Raw genomic sequence first — 27,671 nt, 5'->3', positions numbered from 1 at the left:
CGGAAAAGGGGAAGGCATTGTGTGTCGGACCCGGGGAAGACATTAGGTGTCGGACCGGAAACGGAGAAGTCATTGAGTGCCGGCGCGGCTGATGGAGGGTTTGCTGGAGGAGCGGCGCGGCGAGTGGCCGCAGGACTCGGTCTGCTACCGGCTTTACCCCCCGGGCGGCCAGAATCCTGCCGGCGAGGGGCGGGCTGAGCTGGAGCAGCGGCGGGAGGGGATCGTGGGCCGCCTGGCCTTGCTGTGCGCCGGCTACATCTGGCACAATGAGGCCTTCAGGCTGCAGTGCGCACCGGCCCGGGGTGAGTGCGGGGTGCCCGGCCCCTGACATCCCCCCACCCCCTGACATCCCCCCACCCCCTGACATCCCCCCCCCACCGGCACTGCGGATCCCTGTGTAAACATTAAACCACCTCATAAAGCCTTACCTCATATCTGCCCTGAATATAAACCTGCATAATTAAATTTGTAAATATATAGATAATTCCCCATTTAGATCTATTGTCGCACTTACCGACGTACAGTCCAGGCAGATGATAACATAGAACATACATGATAACATAGAACATATGTGAATACACAATGTACATGATATATATGCACAGTCATCGGGTGAAGCAAATGGAATACGGTGCTGCAACTGTAGCGAAGATGTGTGGAGAGATGAGTTCAGGCCATAAGAGGGTCATTCGGGAGTCTGGTAACTGGGGAAGAAGCTGTTTTTCAATCTATTTGTGCGTGTTCTCAGACTTTTGTATCTTCTGCCCGATGGAAGAGAGAATACGCCGGGTGGGAGGGGTCTTTGATTATGCTCCCTGCTCTCCCCAAGTAGTGGGAGGTGTAGACCGAGTCAATGGATGGGAGGCGGGTTTGTATGGTGGACTGGGCTGTGTTCATGACTATCTGAACTTTCTTACGGTCTTGGAACGAGCAGTTGCCATACCAAGCTGTGATGCAGCCAGATAGGATGCTTTCTATGGTGCATCTGTAGAAATTGATAAGATCCATTGTGAACATGGCAAATTTCCTGAGGAAGTAAAGGCGCTGCTGGGCTTTCTTGGTTGTTGCATTGATGTGGGTGGACCAGGACAGATTTATGCTCCATGGAATTTGAAACTCAACCAACTCCACTTCGGCACCATTGATAAGACGGGTGTGTAGGACACTTCGCTTCCTGAAGTCGATGACCAGATCCTTGGATAATGTCCTTAGATAACTCCATGGTGGATGTGTCACACTTATCAACACAGTGGCCCTGGTGACAGTGTCTACATTAGCAGGAGGATGTAGCATGGTGGCGCAATGGTTAGCGCTGCTGCCTTTGGGCAGCACGGTAGCATAGTGGTTAGCACAATTGCTTCACAGCTCCAGGGTCCCAGGTTCAATTCCCGGCTTGGGTCACTGTCTGTGCGGAGTCTGCACGTTCTCCCTGTGTGTGCGTGGGTTTCCTCCCACATTCCAAAGATGTGCAGGTTAGGTGGACTGGCCATGCTAAATTGCCCTTAGTGTCCAAAATTGCCCTTAGTGTCGGTTGGGGTTATGGGGATAGGGTGGATGTGTGGGCTTGGGTAAGGTGCTCTTTCCAAGAGCCGGTGCAGACTCGATGGGCCGAATGACCTCCTTCTGCACTGTAAATTATATGATTCTCACAGTGCCAGGACCCGGGTTCGATTCCAACCTTGGGTGACTGTCTTGAGTTTGCATGTTCTCAACCATGTCTTCGTGGGTTTCCTCCGGGTGCTCTGGTTTCCTCCCACGGTCCAAAGATGTGCAGGTTGGGTGGATTGCTAAATTGCTAAAGACACCTCTCTCCTGGGTTATTCTCTCTTCCAACCTCCTCCATTGGACAGAAGATACAAAAGTTTGAGAACACGCACCAATAGATTCTTCCTCGCTGTTACCAGAATGGCCCTCTTATGGACTGAACTGATCTTTCTGTGCACCTACTCTGCAGTTGTAGCACTATACTCTGTATGCTGCACCTAATGTCTATGTTTATTGTGTAATTATCGTATGATTTACGTTTTCATATATGGAATAATCTGCCTGTACTGTACTTCGGCACACATGACAATAAATCTAAATCCTTAGTGTCCAAAGATTATGGGGCGGGGGAGTGGGCTTCGTTTGAAGGGTTGGTGCAGGCTCAATGGGCCGAATGGCCTCCTGCACTGTAGGGATTCTGTGTTATACTGTTAACAAATCGGCACGGGCAGTTTACATTATAAAGGCGAATGTAGGAATATGCAATAACATAAAGGCACAACTTATGACTTTAAATTGGAAGTAGGAATACATCTGCAGGTACTGATCCAATGATGCCTCTAATGCTATTTTACCAGAGGATTGCAATGGCCCTGGTTGCCTGTGTTCAATGCCATCAAAGATGTCTGTCAATTTAATGGATCCTTCTTGACCTTTGTGGTTTTGTTTAGGCCGAAGCAACAGAAAGTACTTGTCAACTGGACCAATGCCTTGGAATGGTTCTAAAGGAGAAGCAAAGGGCCATGCTCAGAGGGTGGGAAGTTAGAGGGAGTATGGGAAACTGAAAATGTTAATAGAGGTACACTGTCGATTCATGGGCATTTGAAAACAACTTGTAACTAAGGTACAGTCACAGTTGCTTCGTATATAAATACAACAGCCAATTTGTATACAGCAATGTCTCAAAACACTAATAAATGACTAGATAATCCTGCTTCTTGGTAGTTAATGTCCAAAGCCTGCTTTTGAAACAAAAAGAGAAAATGCTGGACAATCTCAGCAGGTCTGACAGCATCTGTGGCGAGAGAATGGAGCCAACGTTTCGAGTCTGGTTGACTCTTTCTCAAAGCTGCCTTTGAAACTTAAATCTCACTTTACAGATGTTGCAGGATATTTCCAGTATCCTTTGCAAATCTCTGGCATTTTGAGTTTATTTCATTTGAAGGATGGGAGAGAATTGTCTCAATAAAGGACAGGACTGCAGGTGGCAATTGAAAGATAAGCTTTTGCATATGGTTGAGTGCTGAACTGAGGACTGAAGCAGAGTGAACTGATGGATAAGCCATAAAAAACGAAGGACGGTGAAAGTCCCAAGATTTGATTCACTATCTTGGCTTTGTACTTGCTTTCCACCTTACATCCTTTGACATCATGATTCCATCCTCCTGTGCTTTCCTCCGCTCCCCCATTTTTGGGTGTCAGTTGCCTTCATGTACCCTTGAACCCCCTCCTTAAATTACGTTTCCTCATTACCCCTTGCTTCTTTTTAAAAACCTTCTTAAATTTTACCTTTTTATCCGAGTCACCTCTCCTAAACTCTTCCCCATTTACCAACCCATTCTTACTCTACCCTATAAAGAGTCTTGGGATGTTTTACTTTGCATTAAATAATATGTGGTGAGATGGCTGCTTCAGTCAGGATAGCATCAGTGGCCATGCGCCTGGACTAATTGTGTACAATTCCTTTCTCCAACATCCCTGTTAGAAATGCTTGAGTTTAGGTTTATAAAAGGGGACAGACTCCGATTTGGTTGCAATAAACCCACAGTCAAATATTCCTTCAGAATTTTCCATCCAAGTTCACAAGTGAAGAGAGTTCAATTGTGCAGGAGCTCAGGTACCCATGGTATCACATCCTCCTTAGCAAGAGCCATTGGCATCAGAAGAGAGACAGAAAATTCTATTTCATTAAGAGGGTACACATCTGAAGAAAAATTCAGAAGCTGAGCTCTTGAGCTAGATCGGGATTACAGTGGTGAAATTATGTTTTCTAATTTTCAATTTTTTTTTGCGCTGTATCACACATACTGATCCATCGCTAAAGGCTTTGGTTTTAATACAGAACCGTATTATTCAGGGCAGCACGGTGGCACAGTGATTAGCACTGCTGCCTCACGGTGCTGAGGACCCGGGTCACTGTCTGTGCGGAGTTTGCACATTCTCCCTGTGTCTGCGTGGGCCCCCCCCCCACAACCCAAAGATGTGCAGGTTAGGTGGATCATCCATGCTAAATTGCCCCATAACAGAAAAAACACTAGTATTCTGAGCCAGTTAATGTACCATAGCTTATTATGTTTAGATGATAATGAAAAGCTTTTCCTTTCAGGAGATGTTCCCGCCCACATTGGTGGTGTCACAAACTTTGGTGATAATGTGGATGATGAATGGTTGATCGTGTACCTTATTCAGCAGATTACCAAGGAGTTCCCCGACTTGGTGGCAAGGTATGGAATCCCTTGCTGTTTAATTGCTGCAAAATTGAAATTAAAAACCCCAATCTGTTCTGAGAGGAAGAGATTATATAATTTATTTGGCTTTCACCTGTATTTCAATTTAACACTGGATCTTTGTTTTTGTGCATAGTGTTGAGGATAACGATGGGGCCTTCTTGTTGATTGAGGCTGCTGAGTATCTACCCAAATGGTTAAACCCTGACACTAGTGCAAACCGGGTGAGAAAACCTCCACTTTCTTCCTCACCACTTCTCTTCCCAATGCAGGCGATGATTCCTATTGGACCATCTAGCATTTTCTTTCCACTGAAGTTGCCATTCTTTCAGTTTGTCCCTGTGGTAGCTGTTCCTGAGCCTAATCTGTCCTTGCCGGAGAGCATTCAGAAATGGGAATACTGATTTCCCAACCGCTGTCAAGACCAGGTTGTAGCGCTCTAGTGCCTCGTTAGATACTAGAAACTGCCTGGAGAGTGTCGAGCCTCATTGCTTCTCCACAGCTCACAGTTTGGGAGGCCCTGGGCCCAATCGAAAGATGAGTCGTCGTTCCATACATTTACACTGAAACACACTGCAACAGTGCATCAGGTTGAGGACAGAGGTGTCAGAGAGCAAGATTTAAATGGCAGGCGACTGAAAGCTCGGTGCCATGCTTGCAGACTGAACAGAGGTCTTCTGCAAAACAGTCATCCAATCTGCTTTTGGTCTTCCCCAATGTAGAAGACGCCACTACCGTTTGTCCTTGTCCCACCCACACCTTGCTCAAAACCCCATTACATCTCTAACTTTTCTCCGCTCCGATGAAAGATCACAGACCTGAGATATGAGCTCTGTTTCTCTCACCACAGATGCTGCAATAACTTACCGAGTTTCCCCAGTATTTTCTGTTTTTATTTCCGATTTCCAGCACCCTTTGTGTTCCGCTTTTCGATTTGTAAAGAGCCTTGACCCAAGGGAGTGTACATCCCTTTCCCATGTTTCAGATGAGCTCTAGAAAAAGCAACATTGTCATTACATTCATAGAAAAGGTTTATCAAAAAATAAATATTAAAATTCTGCCATTCTTCAATCCACGACTTCCAGCTACCAGATTTTTAAAAAGCACACTTTCACCGCTACATAATGGGTACCTTTTACTTTTAGACTTGTTATATTTGTGAACTCTTAAGATATATGGTAGACACATGAGAGAAATCATTTTCCTGATTTGAGAATCCAGTATAACTTCCCCAGATGAACTGAAGACATTTTTCTATTGGCGGGAGTGGGGTGTTAATTAATCAAAAAACAAATTGAAAGTGCCACTCGAGATATTTTCAAACATCAGTTTGAATGTTGCACAGGTATGGCTCTGTTATAAAAACACATTTCTCCCGCACTTCTCTCCCCAGACTATAATGCAGGGGCAGGTTTAGCACACTGGGCTAAATAGCTGGCTTGTAATGCAGCAGCGCGGGTTCAATCCCCATACCAGCCTCCCCGAACAGGCACCGGAATGTGGCGACTAGGGGCTATTCACAGTAACTTCATTGAAGCCTACTTATAACAATAAGCGATTATTATTATAATATTATTAATTTCTATCACATCTTGTGCAGTGACTATTATGCAGCCATTCTGCACATATCGAGATTCCATGAACAGCAATGAGTTGAATGGTTAATTAGGTTTTACAGGATGTTTTAGTCATGTTAGGCCTCAACAAAGAAAAAAACTTTCATCACAGACCAGAAAAATGTAAAGACCCATTAGTTACTGACTTTTTTTATACTGGATTAATATTTTAAAGAAAATAGCAGTTGTCCTTAGGGCAGCACGGTAGCATAGTGGTTAGCGCAATTGCTTCACAGCTCCAGGGTCCCAGGTTCGATTCCCGGCTGGGTCACTGTCTGTGCGGAGTCTGCACGTTCTCCCCGTGTGCATGGGTTCCCTCCGGGTGCTCCGGTTTCCTCCCCCAGTCCAAAGATGTGCAGGTTAGGTGGATTGGCCATGCTAAATTGCCCTTGGTGTCCAAAAATTGCCCTAAGTGTTGGTTGAGTGGGGTTACTGGGTTATGGGAATAGGGTGGTGTGGGCTTGGGTAGGGTGCTCTTTCCAAGAGCCGGTGCAGACTCGATGGGCTGAATGGCCTCCTTCTGCACTGTAAATTCTATGTAAAACTCTATGTATGTCCTGATGCATTACTGCAGGTGAGCATGCTTTTTAAGAAAACCCTGATTAACCAGTATTGATTAACTGATTTGACTATATGCTGGTAACGCTGAGTGTTATCTAATACCAGTGGCATCAGTCAAGGTACATAGCTTCTTGCGGTTGTTCTCTACTTTTCTATCCTGTGACAGTACATCACATGCAAAGCTTGTAGTTCTATTGATAGATGTTTGCTCCTGACTATGTTGCATTCTGAAGAAAATGTAGCTTTTATTATTTCTGCTGCCCTTGTAGGTATTTTTCTATCGTGGAGAGTTGCACATCATCCCAATTCCGCAGAATCCAGAGGAACGCTCTTGGTTACCAGCTAGCAATCCCACCATCCCGCAAGCCCTCAACCTGCTCACTACTCATTCTGATAAGTTCCTGGCAGCAGGACCCATTCGCAAAGCTATATGGAGACGCCTTCAAAGGTATCTGAAATTAGTTCTGAATCTTTATTAAATCTTAGAACAGTAAAAATGTATTTAACCAATGAGCTCTCCTCTCTCTCTCTCGCTCTCCCTCTCTTGCTCACTCTCTCTTCAAATGCTTCAGGAAAGCAAAGATGGCCAGTTGTAGATATTCTATTTTTTAACGGCAGAACTGCACACTTTGAGGCAGTCACAGACTAGCCTGCTGGAGAACTTTGAGCTTCCTCTATACAAAGGGCATTCTGGACTTGTGTGCTTGTTCCGTTGACAATTGAGATTTCACTCATTGTGTGATGCCATTCCACTAGTGTTCTTTCTTATGCAATCTAATTACGTCCTAGATTTCTGACCCTCTCAACCCCACCTTTCTTGAGTCATAAGTGTTACTTCTTTCTGTCTCCCACAGTTACCCAGAAAAGATTCATGCTGACCGACATCGAGCTTATTGCTATCTTCCAGCGGGGATCGCTGCTGTGCTGCAACATCGTCCTGACCTGTTGGCACCTGCGGTCCAGGCCTTCTACCTGCGTGATCCTATTGACCTACGTGCTTGCCGCCCCTTTAAGCTCTTTCTCCCCAAGACCCGTGTAATGACTCTGGTAAGGACCTTCACCGTGTAGAAATTATTGCACCATCAGATTTGCTTCATGGGTGATTACAGTGTGATAGGTTAAAAGAAAAAGAAAGACTTGCAATTAAGTAGCACCTTTCATGACCCCCGAATGTCCGAAAGTGCTTTTCAGTGAATTAAGGACTTTTGAAGGTCTGCCATACTGGTAATGTAGGACTGGTAATGTAGGGTTTTAAGTTATATCTTACACTTCTTATACATGTTGGGAAGTAATTATTAGTTTATTGTAAGTACTGCACATAAGCATAAGCAACGTATACTGCTGAAAGTATTACCCAAAGGAGAACCTGGTGTTAAATGTCCCATTGTATTTCATTTTAGGTGAAGTTTACGAAATGTCTGTATGCACAATTACAGCAGCAACACTTCATGCCAGATAGACGGAGTGGTTATACACTACCAGCACAATCCGACCAACATTTCAAAGCGCATGCACTGGGCATGAAACTGGTAGGTAATGTGGAGCATGGGTGTTTTGGGATTCCTTGCATGTCCTGCTGCTGTTTAAAAGCAATTACAGTTGGACTGGCTTGCCGTGGTGAGCAATCTGGTCATTGTTTGAAAGACTCTGGGAAGGGGCAGTGGGAGCATTTAGTTGTAATCACCAAGACGCATTCAGACACACTGGAGCTGTTGCCGAGGAGAGTCAGGAGGTTCCCAAGTGTTAAGAGCACTACGTAATGAGGAAAACCTGGAGAAATGTGATCTTTTAAATTTGGAACAGGAGTCATAGAGGGTTACAGCATGAAAACAGGCCCTTCAGCCCAATTTGTCCATGCCGCTCAGTTTTTACCACTAAGATCGTCCCAATTTCCCGCATTTGGCCCATATCCCTCTATAACTTTCCCGTATAACTGTCTAAATGCCTTTTAAAAGACAACATTGTACCTACCTCTACTGCCTCTGGCAGCTCGTTCAAGACACCACCCTCTGTGTGCAAAAATAGCCCCTCTGGACCCTTTTGTATCTCTCCCCTCTTACCTTAAACCTATGCCCTCTAGTTTTAGACTCCCCTGCCTTTGGGGAAAGATGTTGACTATCGACCTTATCCATGTCCCTCATTATTTTATAGACCTCTATAAGATCACCCCTAAGCCTCCTACGCTCCAGGGAAAAAGTCCCAGTCTATCCAGCCTCTCCTGAAATCACAAACCATCAAATCTCGGTTGCACCTAGTAAATCTTTTCCTTTCTAATTTAATAATATCCTTTCTATAATAGGGTGACCAGAACGGTACACAGTATTCCAAGTGTGGATTTACTAATGTCTTGCACAAATTTATTGGAGAGAGAACCTTCATGGGTAATCAACGAGTACAGAAAGGATCGGTCTGGAATACTAACATTAATTCCAAGAGCCGGACAATGTGATTTGGGTGTACGGCAGATTCGGGGCTGACATCAGGAATGCCTCTTCACACCCAGTGACCAGCTCGTTGAGCAGGTCGGTGAGAATAGTGAAGGCGCAATCCCTGGCATAATTTAAGTAACCATTCAATGATGCAGTGACAGCACTAAGATGCTGCTAGGTGGATGGAATTGGATTACTGTTTAATAAGGGTGAATATAAAAAGATACAGGGAAATTGGACTAGAGGAGAGCTCCAGTTTTTTGGAACTAGCACCAGTACAACACCAAAATAAATTCCACGAGGGAAAACACCCATGAATCAGTAGTAGGTAAACTTGCAAGTAATTCTCAACTTTCAATTATCTGTCACAAAATTGTTTCCTTATTCCTCATTTTTGCTTTTTCTCATCCATCAGAATCCATTCTGGCTTCCTATGTCTCCCACTAAGTTTCCTATTATTTGTCTTTTCAAAAACCTTTAAAAATTGTAAGAGCTGCCCGCTTCCCGTTCACTGGATTTGTGCTTCATGTTTAAAAAATACCATTTAAATGAATTTTGGATTAAAAGAACCTGCCAGAGATCTGTCGTCTCCAAATTTAAAAAACATTACTTTAAACATGCTTTTCCCTACGTTATTTTAACTTTTTAATCCTCTCTTTGCCTGCCTCTACTGTTTGGTTGATGAACTCCAGCATCATTTACCCTGGAAGGTAGATTGGCCGTGCTAAATTTCTCCTTGTATCCAAAGATGTACAGGTTAGGTGGGGTTACGGGGTTAGGTCAGGGAGAATGGGCTGAGGAAGGGTGCTCTTTTGGAGGGCACTGGTGCAGACCCGATGGGCTGAATGGCCTCCTCCGCTGTCGAGATTCTATGGATTCAGCCGGGAGTCTGAGAGATGGAAGGGGAGACATTGAGATCTAACACGGGCAGAGAGTTCAATCCGCCTCCTGCCCAAATCTCAAATGATGCCCTACCTGACACCTCAAGGTCGCCAACTGCCCTTTGAAGATGGTTTGTTTACTGCACTGTTTTTTTTTCTTTATCAATACTTGATTATGCTGTTAAATGTGTTTCACTGTTTATATTGCACCCATTTTCTATCATTCGTATTTCAGGCTCATGGCTTTGAGATCCTGTGTTCCAAGTGTTTGCAGTCTCTGCCTAGTTCCAAGACAGGAAGCACCATTTCCAGCGACCCACTCTGGGAAGGCTTTATAAACAGTCTAAAGAAGAACAACTATTTCAGGGTACGATCTAGGGCTGTTTTCCGTCACTCTAGTGTTTCTTCAGCAGTGGCACTGCTGGAGTGTTATGGCTGAGCGTCTTGGGTTAAGTTGCAGTTAATCTTTGTCAGAGTTTTAACATCCATGCCACAGGTTTTTTAAGGTTATGTGAGCTCAACTCCACTATCCTCCCCTCCACTATCTCTCTCCTCCACTTGTGCCTCTGTATATTTTTTCTGCCCCAGATCTCCACTTTATTTTTTTGATGCTTGGAAATGAAATGAATTGAAATGAAATGAAAATCGCTTATTGTCACGACTAGGCTTCAAATGAAGTTACTGTGAAAAGCCCCTAGTCGCCACATTCCGGCGCCTGTTCGGGGAGGCTGGTACGGGAATTGAACCGTGCTGCTGGCCTGCCTTGGTCTGCTTTAAAAGCCAGCGATTTAGCCCAGTGTGCTAAACCAGCCCTTAAGTTTAAGCCCTGCTTAAACAAACAGATGCGATGAGCAAATTCTGTTGTGCAGAAATAACATTCATGCTCAGTTTAAGTGTAACAATGGACCGAGTGTGTGCGATTGGCCACCAGAAATGAAAAATGTTTCATTCCCTGGATGGACATCACCTTTTTTTTTTTTGATGTAATCCTTTACCTACTTTTGAAATTTAACAAATAAAGTTCAGAAGTATTATTGTGCGAGTTGTTCTACATTCATCCAGAATTTAAAAATGCAGCTACTGGGACTTCCGATTGCGGCGATGACCAGCTAAGCTGCACGTTTCGGCGGCTCCAGCTCGAACGGACCTTCGGGCTCTTTTAAGAGCCCCAACGGGAAATTTTTTTGTGACGAAACCCGGTGTGGGGTGAGGCAACAGTGAGGTCCCCCCACCCCCCCACCCCCCAGCGGAAAAGAAAAATATCGGCGGCGGCGGCCAGATCGCGAAGAATCCTCGAGGACAGGGGCAGAAGGAAGAAAGAAGCAAGATGGCGGCGGAGGGAGCCCAGGCGACCTGGGGACTGGACCAGGATGAGTTTCTAAGACGGTGTGTGGAACTGTTAAAAAAGGAGGTGCTGGCCCCGATGCTACAGGCAATCGAGGGGCTTAAAGAGACACAAAAGGCCCAGGAGATAGAGCTCTGTGTGGTGGAGCAGGAGGTAACGGACAACGAGGACGAGATCTTGGGCCTAGCGGTCAAAATGCAGACGCACGAGGCGCCCCATAAGAAGTGCATCGAAAGGATTGAAGTCCTGGAAAACAGATCACGGAGAAAGAACCTCCGGATCCTGGGTCTCCCCGAGGGAGTGGAAGGAGCTGACGGCAGGGCTTACGCGAGCACGATGCTACGCTCGCTAATGGGAGCTGAGGCCCCCTCGGGCCCCTTGGAAGTGGAAGGGGCCCACTGGGTCCCTGCGAGGAGACCAAAGGCTGGAGAACCACCTAGGGTGACGATCGTGCGATTTCACTGCTTCAGTGACAGAGAGGTAGTTCTGAGATGGGCCAAGAAGGTACGACTTGATAGTAGATGGGAAAATGCGGTGATACGAGTGTATCAGGATTGGAGTGCGGAGGTGGTGAGAAGGAGGGCGAGTTTCAATCGAGCCAAGGAGGTGCTGCACAAGAAGAAAGTGAAGTTTGGGATGTTGCAGACGGCGCGATCGTGGGTCACGCACCAGGATAGACATTATTATTTCGAAACGGCGGAAGAAGCATGGACCTTCATTCAAAACGAGAAACTGGATCAGAACTGAGTGATTGATGTTGGAGGGAAAACGACAATGCTGATGTTTATAGAGATGTAAATTGGGGAGGGGGGGACACTGAGAAATGTGGGCGCCAGTGGGGGGGAAGAAGAGACACAGATGGGGAATGGGGCGGTAGGGGGAGCTGCGCCACGAGGGGCGGGACGGCTCTAGAGTACACGAGGTTTCTTTTTTTTCCCCGCGTCAGAAAGATGATGGCGGGAAGATAGGCGCAAGGAGGATGGGAGTTCCTCACACGGGGGGGGTCAAGGAGAGAGCGGGAGAAGCCGGGGTCAGTTGAAGTCAGCTGACTTTCGGAAGCAATATGGGGGGAGCAACCATGCTAGATGGGGATCTAGCGGGGGGGGACGACAACTGGGTTGCTGCTGCGGAGATCGAAAGGGAGCTGGTAAGAGAAAAGGTGGTCGGGGCGGGAATGCGCCGCCTGGGGGACGGGTGGGTGCGTGGAACCGGGACATGGGACTGGCCCAGAGAGGGTGATGGCTAGTTGACAGGGGAGGGGGGCGGGCAGCCCCCCAGTCCGGCTGATCACGTGGAACGTGAGAGGCCTAAATGGGCCGATTAAGAGGGCCCGAGTGTTCGCGCACTTAAAAGGACTGAAGGCAGACGTGGCCATGCTTCAAGAGACGCATCTGAAGGTGACGGACCAGGTTAGGTTAAGGAAAGGATGGGTGGGACAGGTGTTCCACTCAGGGCTGGACGCAAAGAATAGAGGGGTGGCCATATTGGTGGGGAAACGGGTGTCGTTTGAGGCTAGGAACATTGTAGCGGACAGCGGGGGCAGATATGTGATGGTGAGTGGCAGACTGCAGGGAATGGAGGTCGTGCTGGTCAACGTATATGCCCCAAACTGGGATGATGCGGGATTTATGAAGCGGATGCTGGGACGTATCCCGGACCTGGAGGTAGGAAACCTGGGAATGGGGGGGGGGGGGGACTTCAACACCGTGCTAGACCCAGGGTTATATAGATCTAGATCTAGGACCGGAAGAAGGCCGGCAGCGGCCAAGGTGCTTAGGGGGTTTATGGACGAAATGGGGGGAGTGGATCCGTGGAGATTTGCTAGGCCGCTGGCCAAAGAGTTCTCCTTTTTCTCCCATGTCCATAAGGTATACTCCCGGATAGATTTCTTTGTTTTGGGAAGGTCACTGATTTCGAGGGTGGAAGGAACTGAGTACTCACCATAGCTGTTTCAGACCATGCCCCACATTGGGTGGATCTGGAACTAGGAGAGGAGAGGGAGCAGCGTCCACTCTGGCGACAGGATGTGGGATTATTGGCGGATGAGGGAGTCTGCGGAAGAGTGCGGGCATGTAGCGAAAGGTACCTGGAGGCCAACGATGATAGGGAGGTCCGAGTGGGGGTAGTATGGGAAGCGCTGAAGGCGGTGGTCAGGGGAGAGTTGATCTCCATCAGAGCTCACAAGGGGAAAACAGAGGCCAAAGAAAGGGAAAGATTACTGGGGGAGATTCTGAGGGTGGATAAAAAATATGCGGAGGCCCCGGATGAAGGACTATACAGGGAGAGGCGACTACTCCAGACTGAGTTCGACCTGCCTGCCACAGGGAGGGCAGGGGCACAGTGGAGGAAGGCACAGGGGATGAGATATGAATATGGGGAAAAGGCGAGTTGCCTGTTGGCCCACCTGCTTCGAAAGAGGACAGCGGCGAGGGAAATAGGGGGAGTTAGGGATGAAACGGGAGCCACGGTGCGGAGAGCAGGGAAGATAAATGAGGTGTTTAAGACCTTTTATGAGAGGTTATATAGGTCCCAACCCCCGGAGGGAAAAGAGGGGATGCAGCAGTTTCTGGACCAACTAAGGTTCCCGAAGGTGGAGGAGCAGAAGGTGGAAGGCCTGGGGCGCCAATTGGGGTGGACGAGGTGACCAAAGGGCTGGGGAACATGCAGGCAGGGAAGGCCCCGGGACCTGACTGGTTCCCGGTGGAATTTTAGAGAAAATATGTGGACTTGTTGGCCCTGCTAAGAACCTTTAACGAGGCCAGAGAAGGGGGGACCCTACCCCCGACAATGTCGGAGGCGACGATATCACTAATCTTGAAGCGAGATAAAGACCCGCTGCAATGCGGGTCTTATAGGCCTATCTCACTCCTAAATGTGGATGCCAAGTTGCTGGCAAAGGTGCTGGCAACGAGGATAGAGGATTGTGTCCCGGGGGTGGTGCACGAAGATCAGACAGGGTTCGTAAAGGGGAGACAATTGAATGTCAACGTGCAACGGCTATTGGGGGTGATAATGATGCCCCCAGCAGAGGGGGGAGGCAGAGATAGTGGTGGCAATGGATGCAGAGAAGGCATTGGATAGGGTAGAGTGGGAGTATCTATGGGAGGTGCTGAGGAGGTTCGGGGAGGGGTTTGTCAGCTGGGTTAAACTCCTCTATGGGGCCCCAACGGCAAGTGTGGTCACAAATCGGCAAAGGTCGGAGTATTTTCGACTGCATAGGGGAACAAGACCGGGATGCCCGCTGTCCCCATTACTGTTCGCGTTGGCAATTGGACCACTGGCCATAGCGCTGAGAGACTCCAGGAAATGGAGAGGGGTGGTTAGAGGGGGAGAGGAACACCGAGTGTCACTCTACGCGGATGACCTACTGCTGTATGTGGCGGATCCAGTGGGGGGGGGATGACAGAGGTCATGCAGATATTGAGGGAGTTTGGAGATTTCTCGGGATATAGGCTTAACATGGGAAAGAGTGAGCTTTCCGTGATACACCCTGGGGACCAGAGTAGAGGGATAGATGGCCTGCCGCTAAGGAGAGTGGAAAGAAACTTCCGATACCTGGGGATTCAGATAGCCAGGAGCTGGGGAACCTTACACAGACTCAGTCTGACTCGGCTGGTGGAACAAATGGAAGAGGATTTCAAAAGGTGGGATATGCAGCCGCTGTCACTGGCGGGCAGAGTGCAGGCGATTAAGATGATGGTCCTCCCGAGGTTCCTATTTGTGTTCCAATGTCTCCCTATATTGATCACTGCGGCCTTTTTTAAAAAAAATAGATAGGAGCATCATGAGCTTCGCGTGGGCAGGGAAGGCCCCGAGGGTAAGGAGGGGGTTCCTGCAACGTAGCAGAGACAGAGGGGGACTGGCGTTGCCGAATTTGGGTGACTACTACTGGGCCGCCAACGTGACGATGATCCGTAAGTGGATGATAGAGGGAGAGGGGGCGGCGTGGAAAAGGCTGGAGATGGCGTCCTGCAAAGGAACGAGCTTAAAAGCGCTGGTGACGGTGCCACTACCTCTCTCCCCGAAAAAGTTTGCCACAAACCCAGTGGTGGCGGCAACATTAAGTATCTGGGGGCAATGGAGGCGACAGAGGGGTGTGCTGGGAGCCTCGGTGTGGTCCCCGATCAGGAACAACCATAGGTTTGCCCCAGGGAGGTTGGACTGAGGGTTCCAGAGCTGGCACCGGGCAGGAATTAGGAGAGTGGGAGACTTATTTATAGATGGGACGTTTGCGAGCTTGGGAGCGCGAGAGGAAAAGTATGAGCTGCCTCCGGGGAATATCTTTAGGTATATGCAGGTGAGGGCGTTCACGAGACAACAGGTGAGGGAATTTTCGCTGCTCCCGACACACAGGATCTAGGATAGAGTGCTTTCGGGGGGGTGGGTTGGGGAGGGCAAAGTGTCCGAAATATACCGGGAGATGAGCGAAGAGGGGGAGGAGCTGGTAGAAGAACTGAAAGGAAAATGGGAAGAAGAGCTCGGGGAGGAGATTGAGGAGGGTTTGTGGGCTGATGCCCTAAGTAGGGTAAATTCCTCTTCCTCGTGTGCCAGGCTTAGCCTGGTCCAATTTAAGGTGCTACATAGAGCACACATAACGGGAGCGAGGTTGAGCAGGTTCTTCGGAGTGGAGGACAAATGCGGGAGGTGCGGGGGAAGCCCAGCAAACCACACACGTATGTTTTGGTCGTGTCCGGCAGTGGCGGGTCAAGCCAAGCTTGGGGTTGGCTATATTTGGGGTAGCGGACGAGCCGGGAGTGCAGGAGGCGAAAGAGGCCGATATTGTGGCCTTTGCGACCCTAGTAGCCCGGCGTAGGATTTTACTCATGTGGAAGGAAGCAAAACCCCCCGGCGTGGAGGCCTGGATAAACGATATGGCGGGGTTCATAAAACTGGAGCAGATGAAGTTTGCGCTGAGAGGATCGGCTCAAGGGTTCACCAGGCGGTGGCAACCGTTCCTCGACTATCTAGCGGAACGTTAGGGGGAAATTAGATAGCCAGCAGCAGCCCGGGGGGGAGGGGGGGGTAAATTGTTTGTGTTCTAGATGGGGTGAGGGGGCGGGGGGAGCATTATTTTGTGTTATTTGGTTAGATTACTATATTATTTAAACAATGTTATATATCAGTGATCATGTTACCGTTTTTGTTGATTTGTAAGGGGGGAAAATTGTGTTTGAAAACTTTAATAAAATATATATATTTTTTTTAAATGCAGCTACTCCTCTGAGGATAACGCTAACATTTAAGTACAGATAGAACAAAAGAATTTGCTCATCTCACCTTGTTTGGGCCCTCGCTCGCTCGCTCTCTCTCTCTCCCCTCCGCTCTCTCTCTTCCCCCCCCCTTCTCTCTCTGGGGCAGCACGGTAGCATTGTGGATAGAGGATTGTGTCCCGGGGGTGGTGCACGAAGATCAGACAGGGTTCGTAAAGGGGAGACAATTGAATGTCAACGTGCAACGGCTATTGGGGGTGATAATGATGCCCCCAGCAGAGGGGGGAGGCAGAGATAGTGGTGGCAATGGATGCAGAGAAGGCATTTGATAGGGTAGAGTGGGAGTATCTATGGGAGGTGCTGAGGAGGTTCGGGGAGGGGTTTGTCAGCTGGGTTAAACTCCTCTATGGGGCCCCAACGGCAAGTGTGGTCACAAATCGGCAAAGGTCGGAGTATTTTCGACTGCATAGGGGAACAAGACCGGGATGCCCGCTGTCCCCATTACTGTTCGCGTTGGCAATTGGACCACTGGCCATAGCGCTGAGAGACTCTAGGAAATGGAGAGGGGTGGTTAGAGGGGGAGAGGAACACCGAGTGTCACTCTACGCGGATGACCTACTGCTGTATGTGGCGGATCCAGTGGGGGGGGGATGACAGAGGTCATGCAGATATTGAGGGAGTTTGGAGATTTCTCGGGATATAGGCTTAACATGGGAAAGAGTGAGCTTTCCGTGATACACCCTGGGGACCAGAGTAGAGGGATAGATGGCCTGCCGCTAAGGAGAGTGGAAAGAAACTTCCGATACCTGGGGATTCAGATAGCCAGGAGCTGGGGAACCTTACACAGACTCAGTCTGACTCGGCTGGTGGAACAAATGGAAGAGGATTTCAAAAGGTGGGATATGCAGCCGCTGTCACTGGCGGGCAGAGTGCAGGCGATTAAGATGATGGTCCTCCCGAGGTTCCTATTTGTGTTCCAATGTCTCCCTATATTGATCACTGCGGCCTTTTTTAAAAAAAATAGATAGGAGCATCATGAGCTTCGCGTGGGCAGGGAAGGCCCCGAGGGTAAGGAGGGGGTTCCTGCAACGTAGCAGAGACAGAGGGGGACTGGCGTTGCCGAATTTGGGTGACTACTACTGGGCCGCCAACGTGACGATGATCCGTAAGTGGATGATAGAGGGAGAGGGGGCGGCGTGGAAAAGGCTGGAGATGGCGTCCTGCAAAGGAACGAGCTTAAAAGCGCTGGTGACGGTGCCACTACCTCTCTCCCCGAAAAAGTTTGCCACAAACCCAGTGGTGGCGGCAACATTAAGTATCTGGGGGCAATGGAGGCGACAGAGGGGTGTGCTGGGAGCCTCGGTGTGGTCCCCGATCAGGAACAACCATAGGTTTGCCCCAGGGAGGTTGGACTGAGGGTTCCAGAGCTGGCACCGGGCAGGAATTAGGAGAGTGGGAGACTTATTTATAGATGGGACGTTTGCGAGCTTGGGAGCGCGAGAGGAAAAGTATGAGCTGCCTCCGGGGAATATCTTTAGGTATATGCAGGTGAGGGCGTTCACGAGACAACAGGTGAGGGAATTTTCGCTGCTCCCGACACACAGGATCTAGGATAGAGTGCTTTCGGGGGGGTGGGTTGGGGAGGGCAAAGTGTCCGAAATATACCGGGAGATGAGCGAAGAGGGGGAGGAGCTGGTAGAAGAACTGAAAGGAAAATGGGAAGAAGAGCTCGGGGAGGAGATTGAGGAGGGTTTGTGGGCTGATGCCCTAAGTAGGGTAAATTCCTCTTCCTCGTGTGCCAGGCTTAGCCTGGTCCAATTTAAGGTGCTACATAGAGCACACATAACGGGAGCGAGGTTGAGCAGGTTCTTCGGAGTGGAGGACAAATGCGGGAGGTGCGGGGGAAGCCCAGCAAACCACACACGTATGTTTTGGTCGTGTCCGGCAGTGGCGGGTCAAGCCAAGCTTGGGGTTGGCTATATTTGGGGTAGCGGACGAGCCGGGAGTGCAGGAGGCGAAAGAGGCCGATATTGTGGCCTTTGCGACCCTAGTAGCCCGGCGTAGGATTTTACTCATGTGGAAGGAAGCAAAACCCCCCGGCGTGGAGGCCTGGATAAACGATATGGCGGGGTTCATAAAACTGGAGCAGATGAAGTTTGCGCTGAGAGGATCGGCTCAAGGGTTCACCAGGCGGTGGCAACCGTTCCTCGACTATCTAGCGGAACGTTAGGGGGAAATTAGATAGCCAGCAGCAGCCCGGGGGGGAGGGGGGGGTAAATTGTTTGTGTTCTAGATGGGGTGAGGGGGCGGGGGGAGCATTATTTTGTGTTATTTGGTTAGATTACTATATTATTTAAACAATGTTATATATCAGTGATCATGTTACCGTTTTTGTTGATTTGTAAGGGGGGAAAATTGTGTTTGAAAACTTTAATAAAATATATATATTTTTTTTAAATGCAGCTACTCCTCTGAGGATAACGCTAACATTTAAGTACAGATAGAACAAAAGAATTTGCTCATCTCACCTTGTTTGGGCCCTCGCTCGCTCGCTCTCTCTCTCTCCCCTCCGCTCTCTCTCTTCCCCCCCCCTTCTCTCTCTGGGGCAGCACGGTAGCATTGTGGATAGAGGATTGTGTCCCGGGGGTGGTGCACGAAGATCAGACAGGGTTCGTAAAGGGGAGACAATTGAATGTCAACGTGCAACGGCTATTGGGGGTGATAATGATGCCCCCAGCAGAGGGGGGAGGCAGAGATAGTGGTGGCAATGGATGCAGAGAAGGCATTTGATAGGGTAGAGTGGGAGTATCTATGGGAGGTGCTGAGGAGGTTCGGGGAGGGGTTTGTCAGCTGGGTTAAACTCCTCTATGGGGCCCCAACGGCAAGTGTGGTCACAAATCGGCAAAGGTCGGAGTATTTTCGACTGCATAGGGGAACAAGACCGGGATGCCCGCTGTCCCCATTACTGTTCGCGTTGGCAATTGGACCACTGGCCATAGCGCTGAGAGACTCTAGGAAATGGAGAGGGGTGGTTAGAGGGGGAGAGGAACACCGAGTGTCACTCTACGCGGATGACCTACTGCTGTATGTGGCGGATCCAGTGGGGGGGGGATGACAGAGGTCATGCAGATATTGAGGGAGTTTGGAGATTTCTCGGGATATAGGCTTAACATGGGAAAGAGTGAGCTTTCCGTGATACACCCTGGGGACCAGAGTAGAGGGATAGATGGCCTGCCGCTAAGGAGAGTGGAAAGAAACTTCCGATACCTGGGGATTCAGATAGCCAGGAGCTGGGGAACCTTACACAGACTCAGTCTGACTCGGCTGGTGGAACAAATGGAAGAGGATTTCAAAAGGTGGGATATGCAGCCGCTGTCACTGGCGGGCAGAGTGCAGGCGATTAAGATGATGGTCCTCCCGAGGTTCCTATTTGTGTTCCAATGTCTCCCTATATTGATCACTGCGGCCTTTTTTAAAAAAAATAGATAGGAGCATCATGAGCTTCGCGTGGGCAGGGAAGGCCCCGAGGGTAAGGAGGGGGTTCCTGCAACGTAGCAGAGACAGAGGGGGACTGGCGTTGCCGAATTTGGGTGACTACTACTGGGCCGCCAACGTGACGATGATCCGTAAGTGGATGATAGAGGGAGAGGGGGCGGCGTGGAAAAGGCTGGAGATGGCGTCCTGCAAAGGAACGAGCTTAAAAGCGCTGGTGACGGTGCCACTACCTCTCTCCCCGAAAAAGTTTGCCACAAACCCAGTGGTGGCGGCAACATTAAGTATCTGGGGGCAATGGAGGCGACAGAGGGGTGTGCTGGGAGCCTCGGTGTGGTCCCCGATCAGGAACAACCATAGGTTTGCCCCAGGGAGGTTGGACTGAGGGTTCCAGAGCTGGCACCGGGCAGGAATTAGGAGAGTGGGAGACTTATTTATAGATGGGACGTTTGCGAGCTTGGGAGCGCGAGAGGAAAAGTATGAGCTGCCTCCGGGGAATATCTTTAGGTATATGCAGGTGAGGGCGTTCACGAGACAACAGGTGAGGGAATTTTCGCTGCTCCCGACACACAGGATCTAGGATAGAGTGCTTTCGGGGGGGTGGGTTGGGGAGGGCAAAGTGTCCGAAATATACCGGGAGATGAGCGAAGAGGGGGAGGAGCTGGTAGAAGAACTGAAAGGAAAATGGGAAGAAGAGCTCGGGGAGGAGATTGAGGAGGGTTTGTGGGCTGATGCCCTAAGTAGGGTAAATTCCTCTTCCTCGTGTGCCAGGCTTAGCCTGGTCCAATTTAAGGTGCTACATAGAGCACACATAACGGGAGCGAGGTTGAGCAGGTTCTTCGGAGTGGAGGACAAATGCGGGAGGTGCGGGGGAAGCCCAGCAAACCACACACGTATGTTTTGGTCGTGTCCGGCAGTGGCGGGTCAAGCCAAGCTTGGGGTTGGCTATATTTGGGGTAGCGGACGAGCCGGGAGTGCAGGAGGCGAAAGAGGCCGATATTGTGGCCTTTGCGACCCTAGTAGCCCGGCGTAGGATTTTACTCATGTGGAAGGAAGCAAAACCCCCCGGCGTGGAGGCCTGGATAAACGATATGGCGGGGTTCATAAAACTGGAGCAGATGAAGTTTGCGCTGAGAGGATCGGCTCAAGGGTTCACCAGGCGGTGGCAACCGTTCCTCGACTATCTAGCGGAACGTTAGGGGGAAATTAGATAGCCAGCAGCAGCCCGGGGGGGAGGGGGGGGTAAATTGTTTGTGTTCTAGATGGGGTGAGGGGGCGGGGGGAGCATTATTTTGTGTTATTTGGTTAGATTACTATATTATTTAAACAATGTTATATATCAGTGATCATGTTACCGTTTTTGTTGATTTGTAAGGGGGGAAAATTGTGTTTGAAAACTTTAATAAAATATATATATTTTTTTTAAATGCAGCTACTCCTCTGAGGATAACGCTAACATTTAAGTACAGATAGAACAAAAGAATTTGCTCATCTCACCTTGTTTGGGCCCTCGCTCGCTCGCTCTCTCTCTCTCTCTCCCCTCCGCTCTCTCTCTTCCCCCCCCCTTCTCTCTCTGGGGCAGCACGGTAGCATTGTGGATAGCACAATTGCTTCACAGCTCCAGGGTCCCAGGTTTGATTCCCGGCTTGGGTCACTGTATGTGCGGAGTCTGCACATTCTCCCCGTGCGTGCGAGGGTTTCCTCCGGATGCTCCGGTTTCCTCCCACAGTCCAAAGATGTGCGGGTTAGGTGGATTGGCCATGATAAATTACCCATAGTGTCCAAAATTGCCCTTCGTGTTGGGTGGGGTTACTGGGTTATGGGGATAGGGTGGAGGTGTGGACCTTTGGTAGGGTGCTCTTTCCAAGAGCCGGTGAAGACCCGACGGGCCGAATGGCCTTCTGCACTGTAAATTCTATAATCTATGATCTCTCTCTTTTCCCCCCCCTCTCTCTTCCCCCTCTCTCCCCTCTTTCTCTCTTTCTCCTCCCCCTCTCTCTCCTCGTCCCCCCTCTCTCTTTCCCCCTCTCTTTCTCTCCCCCCCCCCCTCGCCCCTCTCTCTCTTCCCCTCTCCTCTCTCACTTCCTCCACACTCTTTCTTTCCCCCCCCCCCCCCCCCCCACTCTCTTTCTCTCCTCATCTCTCTCTCTCTCCTCCTCCCTTTCTCTCTCTCTCTCTTTGCCATTTAAACCCTTCTTAAAATCCACCTCTTTAACCAAACGTTTGTTCACTGCCCTAATACCCCCTCCTTTAATTTTCGGTGTGTTTCTTTATTAAACCTCTGTGAAGAAGCTAGGGCCATTTCTTTTTACATTGATGATGCTATATACATTTTATAGATCTCTTTTGAAACTGAATGGGACCTTGTCTAGTCACCCAGCTGTGCAAGAACATTTGACCAGTAGTGTAAAGTAAGAATTGCATCTCGTTATTGCTTAAAATATTACCAGCAGATGACAACAATGCACTACTTAAATGTTCAAATGGCATTTGGTGGAGCCTAGGTCTTACATTGTTTGTAGCACTGAAATGTAGGTTTGGCCTCCTGTGAGTCTCAGTAAACATAGTCAACGACTTTCTTTTATAAAAGAAGAAACACATCCCAAGACACTTCACAGCGGAGCAATTAAAGGCGCGCAGTAGTGGGAGAGAGTTAGAGATGACTGAAAGCAAGGTGGAACTGGTAGGTTTTGAAGAAGTTCGTAAAGCTGCAGGAAAGATATCAGAGGGAGAGGTATGGTGCCAGGAGCAGTACTGAGGGCTTTTCCATTCCGTGCTCTGATCAAGGATGCCAGATTCAGAGGAGAGAAAGGACTTGGGTGGGAAGCTGGAAGAAGGTACAGAGATCAGGTGGAGCAAAGCCATGCAGAAATGAATAAATGACAACATACTCAATTGATCTACCCAGGCTGCAGATTCACATACTCCACCTTCATTCCCATTGCCCAGCAGGCATTTGCTAATCATTACAATATATTTTGTTAGAGCAGGTATCTCGATTATGGGGAGCCGAGGTTCAAATCATTCATTGAATGGCAGAACGCGCTTGAGGGACCGAAAGACCTACTCTTGTTCCTATGTGTTCCCGCCATAAGCGGTTTCTGAATATGACCGCACCTGACCCTATCGGAAAATCAAGCTACGAGTTTCACTGCTCCAGCGGCCTCCATGATTCCTCAGTAACTCTGAAAGTTTTAATTTGAAGACAGGTTCTTAAATATATTAGAATTATAAAAGTACGATTAAAGCCCATTTGTAACCTTCTAAGCTTTTCTACTGAGAGCCTGGGTAGTAAACACGGCTGAGTGCGATTTCTCAGCACAAAGCCTGAGAGCGAGCAGAACAGGTCCCACCATCCTAGTTGGCGAGCAACATTGGATGCAAAAGAACAGTACAGCACAGGAACAGGCTCTTCGGCCCGCCAAGCCTGCGCCGATCACCTGTCATATCTAGACCGACCGCCTGTATCCTTCTATACCCTGTCTGTTCATGTGTCTATCCAGATAAGTTTTAACGGTCACTAACGTATCTGCCTCAACCACCTCACTTGGCAGTGCATTCCAGGCCACCACCACCACCTGTGTAAAAATCTTCCTCCCCACATCTCCACTGAACCTATTCCCCCCCTCACCTTGAACTTGTGCCTCCTTGTAATTTTCAATTCCATCCTGGGAAAAAGCCTCCAACTGTTCACCCTATCTATACCCCAAATAATTTTATGAACTTCTATCAGGTCGCCCCTCGGTTTCCATGTCTCTAGGGAGAACAATCCCAGTTTATTCAATCTGTCCACATAGCTAATACCCTCCATACCAGGCAACATCCTGGTAAACCTATTCTGTACTCTCTCCAAAGCCTCCACGTCCTTCTGGTAGTGTGATAATAAATTGAACCCTCCCACAAGTCAGGCAGTGCATTAACTTTGAAACAGCTGGTTTTCATTCAACATTGCAGCTTGATCAAAGCGGGTTGTGTGTTTGTGCCTTGACAGGGAGAGCTGGAGGGTTCGTCGCGATACAAAGAATTGCTCCAATCAGCAGAGATTTACTTCCAGAATTCTGTTCCCAGGTCCAAAAGGTACAGTACAAGATGACGTGCTCGTGTGCATTTGCGTTAACAAAAATGAACTTCAGCCGCTCACTCAATGCTGCAGAACTCTTTCCGTGGCAAGCAGATTTTCTGATATAACAAGTAAACACGCGGCAGTGCGCTGCATGTTCAGGAGTAAGCTTCATTATTTACATTAGCTGCTCACCCATCTCGAGTAGAGAGTCTAAGCAGCTGTGTTTGCACACAAGATTGTTCTACTGCCTTTGTTTATGGCTCTCTGGTGACAGCAGCTTCCTCCGCAGTTGGAATGAAGCCAGGCATTGGAATAACAGCCTCACTGTACACTTGAATAGTGGGAGCACTGGAGCTGTTCCCTTTGACAACAGACAAAAATCTTCAGACTCTTGTTGAAATTGCAGACAGAACCACCTGCGGAAGCCTCCCCCACCTTGAAGGTGCGCAGTTGCCCACCATGGCAGCTCTGCTGTTTCTTTATACTGCCAATGTTTTACTGACGGCGGCAGTGCCATCTGCAACAAACTGACCATGCACACTCAGGGATGTGGTGGTAATGTCACTGGGCCTGTAATCCAGAGAACCAGGTGAACACAGGTTCAACCCCAACCACTGCCGCTGGTGGAATGTAAAATCCAATTAATAAGTCTGGAATTGAACGCAAGCCTCAGTGATGGTGACATGGAACTCTGTTGATTGTCGGGAAAACCCATATAGTTCTCTTGTCCATTAGGGACGGAAATTTGCCATCCTTACCTGGTCTGGCCTACGTGCAACTCCAGGAGCACAGCAGTGTTGATGACCCTCTGAAATGGCTTAATGAGCCACTCCATTCAGGGACAATGAAGGATTTGCAACAAAAGTCATCCTCGTCAGGGACACCCACATCTCATGAAAGAATGAAAGGGGAAATAAATCAAAATTGCTGACTTGGCTGTGATTTGAGTAAAACTCTTGTGATTAATTACCAGATAAGACATCTGTAAAGAAAAGATTACATTTGATGGAGAATTATAAATTGCATTGTTCCTTTGCGATATGTTCTTTTTGTTTTCTGGCACATCTCACCCAGCTGTGTTTACTACAGAAAGGCCCTGAAGGATTACAACATTGATTAAAAGCTGTCATATAATTACAGCAACATTTGTCTAGTGCCTTTCACATGATCAAAACAAGTTGAGATGCTTTACGAAGGGATTAAGCTGGAAGTGGGAAATAGGTTTTCCGAGAGGGGACCCAAAGCTTAGTCAAACAAGTTGGCATTGAGAAAGGTTTTGTAGGTGCTGACAGAGACAACATCAGGAGGGGAGAGTCACACAGTAGATAATGGTTGACAGGACGATAGATGGTAGCATGTTGGGCTGGAAGTGATTGCAGTGAGAGGGCACCGAAAGGACATATGGAGACTTGAAAGCTACAATTTTACTGCTGGTCCATGTTAGACATGTATGATACCCAACTCAAACTAACAAAGAACATAGAACGATACAGCGCAGTACAGGCCCTTCGGCCCACGATGTTGCACCGAAACAAAAGCCATCTAACCTACACTATGCCCTTATCATCCATATGCTTATCCAATAAACTTTTAAATGCCTTCAATGTTGGCGAGTTCACTACTGTTGCAGGTAGGGCATTCCACGGCCTCACCATTCTTTGCGTAAAGAACTTACCTCTGACCTCTGTCCTATATCTATTACCCCTCAGTTTAAAGCTATGTCCCCTCGTGCCAGCCATTTCCATCCGCTGGAGAAGGCTCTCACTGTCCACCCTATCTAACCCCCTGATCATTTTGTATGCCTCTATTAAGTCTCCTCTTAACCTTCTTCTCTCCAACGAAAACAACCTCAAGTCCATCAGCCTTTCCTCATAAGATTTTCCCTCCATACCAGGCAACATCCTGGTAAATCTCCTCTGCACCCGCTCCAAAGCCTCCACGTCCTTCCTATAATGCGGTGACCAGAACTGTACGCAATACTCCAAATGCGGCAGTACCAGAGTTCTGTACAGCTGCAACATGACCTCCTGACTCCGGAACTCAATCCCTCTACCAATAAAGGCCAACACTCCATAGACCTTCTTCACAACCCTATCAACCTGGGTGGCAACTTTCAGGGACCCATGTACATGGACACCTAGATCCCTCTGCTCATCCACACTTCCAAGAACTTTGCCATTAGCCAAATATTCCGCATTCCTGTTATTCCTTCCAAAGTGAATCACCTCACACTTCTCTGCATTAAACTCCATTTGCCACCTCTCAGCCCAGCTCTGCAGCTTATCTATGTCCCTCTGTAACCTGCTACATCCTTCCACACTGTTGACAACACCACTTTAGTGTCGTCTGCAAATTTACTCACCCACCCTTCTGCGCCTTCCTCTAGGTCATTGATAAAAATGACAAACAGCAACGGCCCCAGAACAGATCCTTGTGGTACGCCACTTGTAACTGAACTCCATTCTGAACATTTCCCATCAACCACCACCCTCTGTCTTCTTTCAGCTAGCCAATTTCTGATCCACATCTCTAAATCACCCTCAATCCCCAGCCTCCGTATTTTCTGCAAGAGCCTACCGTGGGGAACTTTATCAAACGCTTTACTGAAATCCATATACACCACATCAACTGCTCTACCCTCGTCTACCTGTTCAGTCACCTTCTCAAAGAAATGTTCACAGCGTGAGCATTGATCCATTATGCCACACCTTCTTAGGTGATCATATATAAATTTAAAGCTGTGAATTCAAGTTTAGAATTAATCATAATTGCACAATGTTCAGCACCATTTGTGACTCCTCAGATACTGGGGCAGTCATTGTCCATATGCAGCAAGAGCTGGACATTATTCAGGCTTGGGCTGATGAGTGGCAAGTAACATTTTCACCATGCAAGTGCCAGGCAATGACCATCTCCAACAAGAGAGAAGCCAACCATCTCCCCTTGACGTTCAATGGCATTATCATCGCTGAATCTCCCATGATAACGTCCTTGAGAAACAGAACTGAAACAGGCATATGAATACTTAGGCTACAAGAGCAGATCAGAGGCTGGGAATTCTATGGAAAGTAACTCACTCTTAATTCCTCAAAGCTTATCCACCATCTACAGGGCACAAGTCAGGAGTGTGATGGAGTACTCCCCATTGCCTGGGTGAGTGCAGCTCCAACAACGCTTAAAAAGCTTGACACCATCCAGGGCAAAGCCCATTTGGTTGGCACCCCATTCACAACCGTAAAATTAATTCCACCAGGTTTGCACAGCGGCAGCAGTGTGTACCATCTACAAGTTGCAATTCTGCAACTCATCAAGGCACCTTTGAAATCCTGCAACCCCCATCAGTTAGAAGGACAAGGGCAGCAGATGCATGGGAACACCGCCCTTCAAGTCATTTTCCCTGCAAATCACACACAGCATCCTGACTTGGAACTATATCGCCGTTCCTTCGCCTGTGACTGGGCCAAAATCCTAGGACTTGCTCCCTAACAGTGCTGTGGGTGTGCCTACACCACATGGCCTGCAGCTGTTCAAGAAGGCGGCTCATCACAACCTTCTCCAAGGCAATTAGGAATGGACACTAAACGCTGGCTTAGCCAGTGACACCTACCTTCCAGAAACATAACAAACACAATAAGAGCAAAAATGCAGTACATGTTCTATCATTTAAAGTAGTGAGTATCCCCATATAATGCAGTAGATTCTCCACTTCGTAAAGTATGGGTTTACTAAAACACATTCTTTATTCGGTGTTCTTTTTAACTGTATGCAAACGGGATTTCCAGCCACTAATGGGTCTGTTGGTAACACGCTATTTCTGTTGCTGTATGTTAAAATGCAAAAAATAAATTCTGCAACAAACTATT

The 27,671-nt window shown here is 48.5% G+C and overlaps 1 protein-coding gene across 2 annotated transcripts in view; it reads left to right on the top strand.

The window, feature by feature from the left end:
- Positions 1-27,671, top strand: part of ecd (ecdysoneless homolog (Drosophila)) — a 34,261-nt gene continuing 6,590 nt past the window's right edge. Inside the window, exons 1-8 of one of the 2 annotated variants that reach the window (XM_072491481.1) lie at positions 1-302; positions 4,091-4,208; positions 4,348-4,435; positions 6,658-6,836; positions 7,243-7,435; positions 7,789-7,917; positions 9,934-10,065; positions 23,737-23,822. In XM_072491481.1, the coding sequence (XP_072347582.1) occupies positions 92-302; positions 4,091-4,208; positions 4,348-4,435; positions 6,658-6,836; positions 7,243-7,435; positions 7,789-7,917; positions 9,934-10,065; positions 23,737-23,822 (1,136 nt within the window). In that variant the 5' untranslated portion in view covers positions 1-91. The remainder of the gene's footprint in view (positions 303-4,090; positions 4,209-4,347; positions 4,436-6,657; positions 6,837-7,242; positions 7,436-7,788; positions 7,918-9,933; positions 10,066-23,736; positions 23,823-27,671) is intronic. The other variant, XM_072491482.1, reaches the window with a different exon arrangement.

The sequence above is a fragment of the Scyliorhinus torazame genome, chromosome 28, assembly GCF_047496885.1.
Source record: "Scyliorhinus torazame isolate Kashiwa2021f chromosome 28, sScyTor2.1, whole genome shotgun sequence".
Taxonomy (NCBI): Eukaryota; Metazoa; Chordata; class Chondrichthyes; order Carcharhiniformes; family Scyliorhinidae; genus Scyliorhinus; species Scyliorhinus torazame.
The sequence above is the reverse complement of the archived record's forward strand: the minus strand, read 5'-3'. Positions and strand labels throughout refer to the sequence as shown.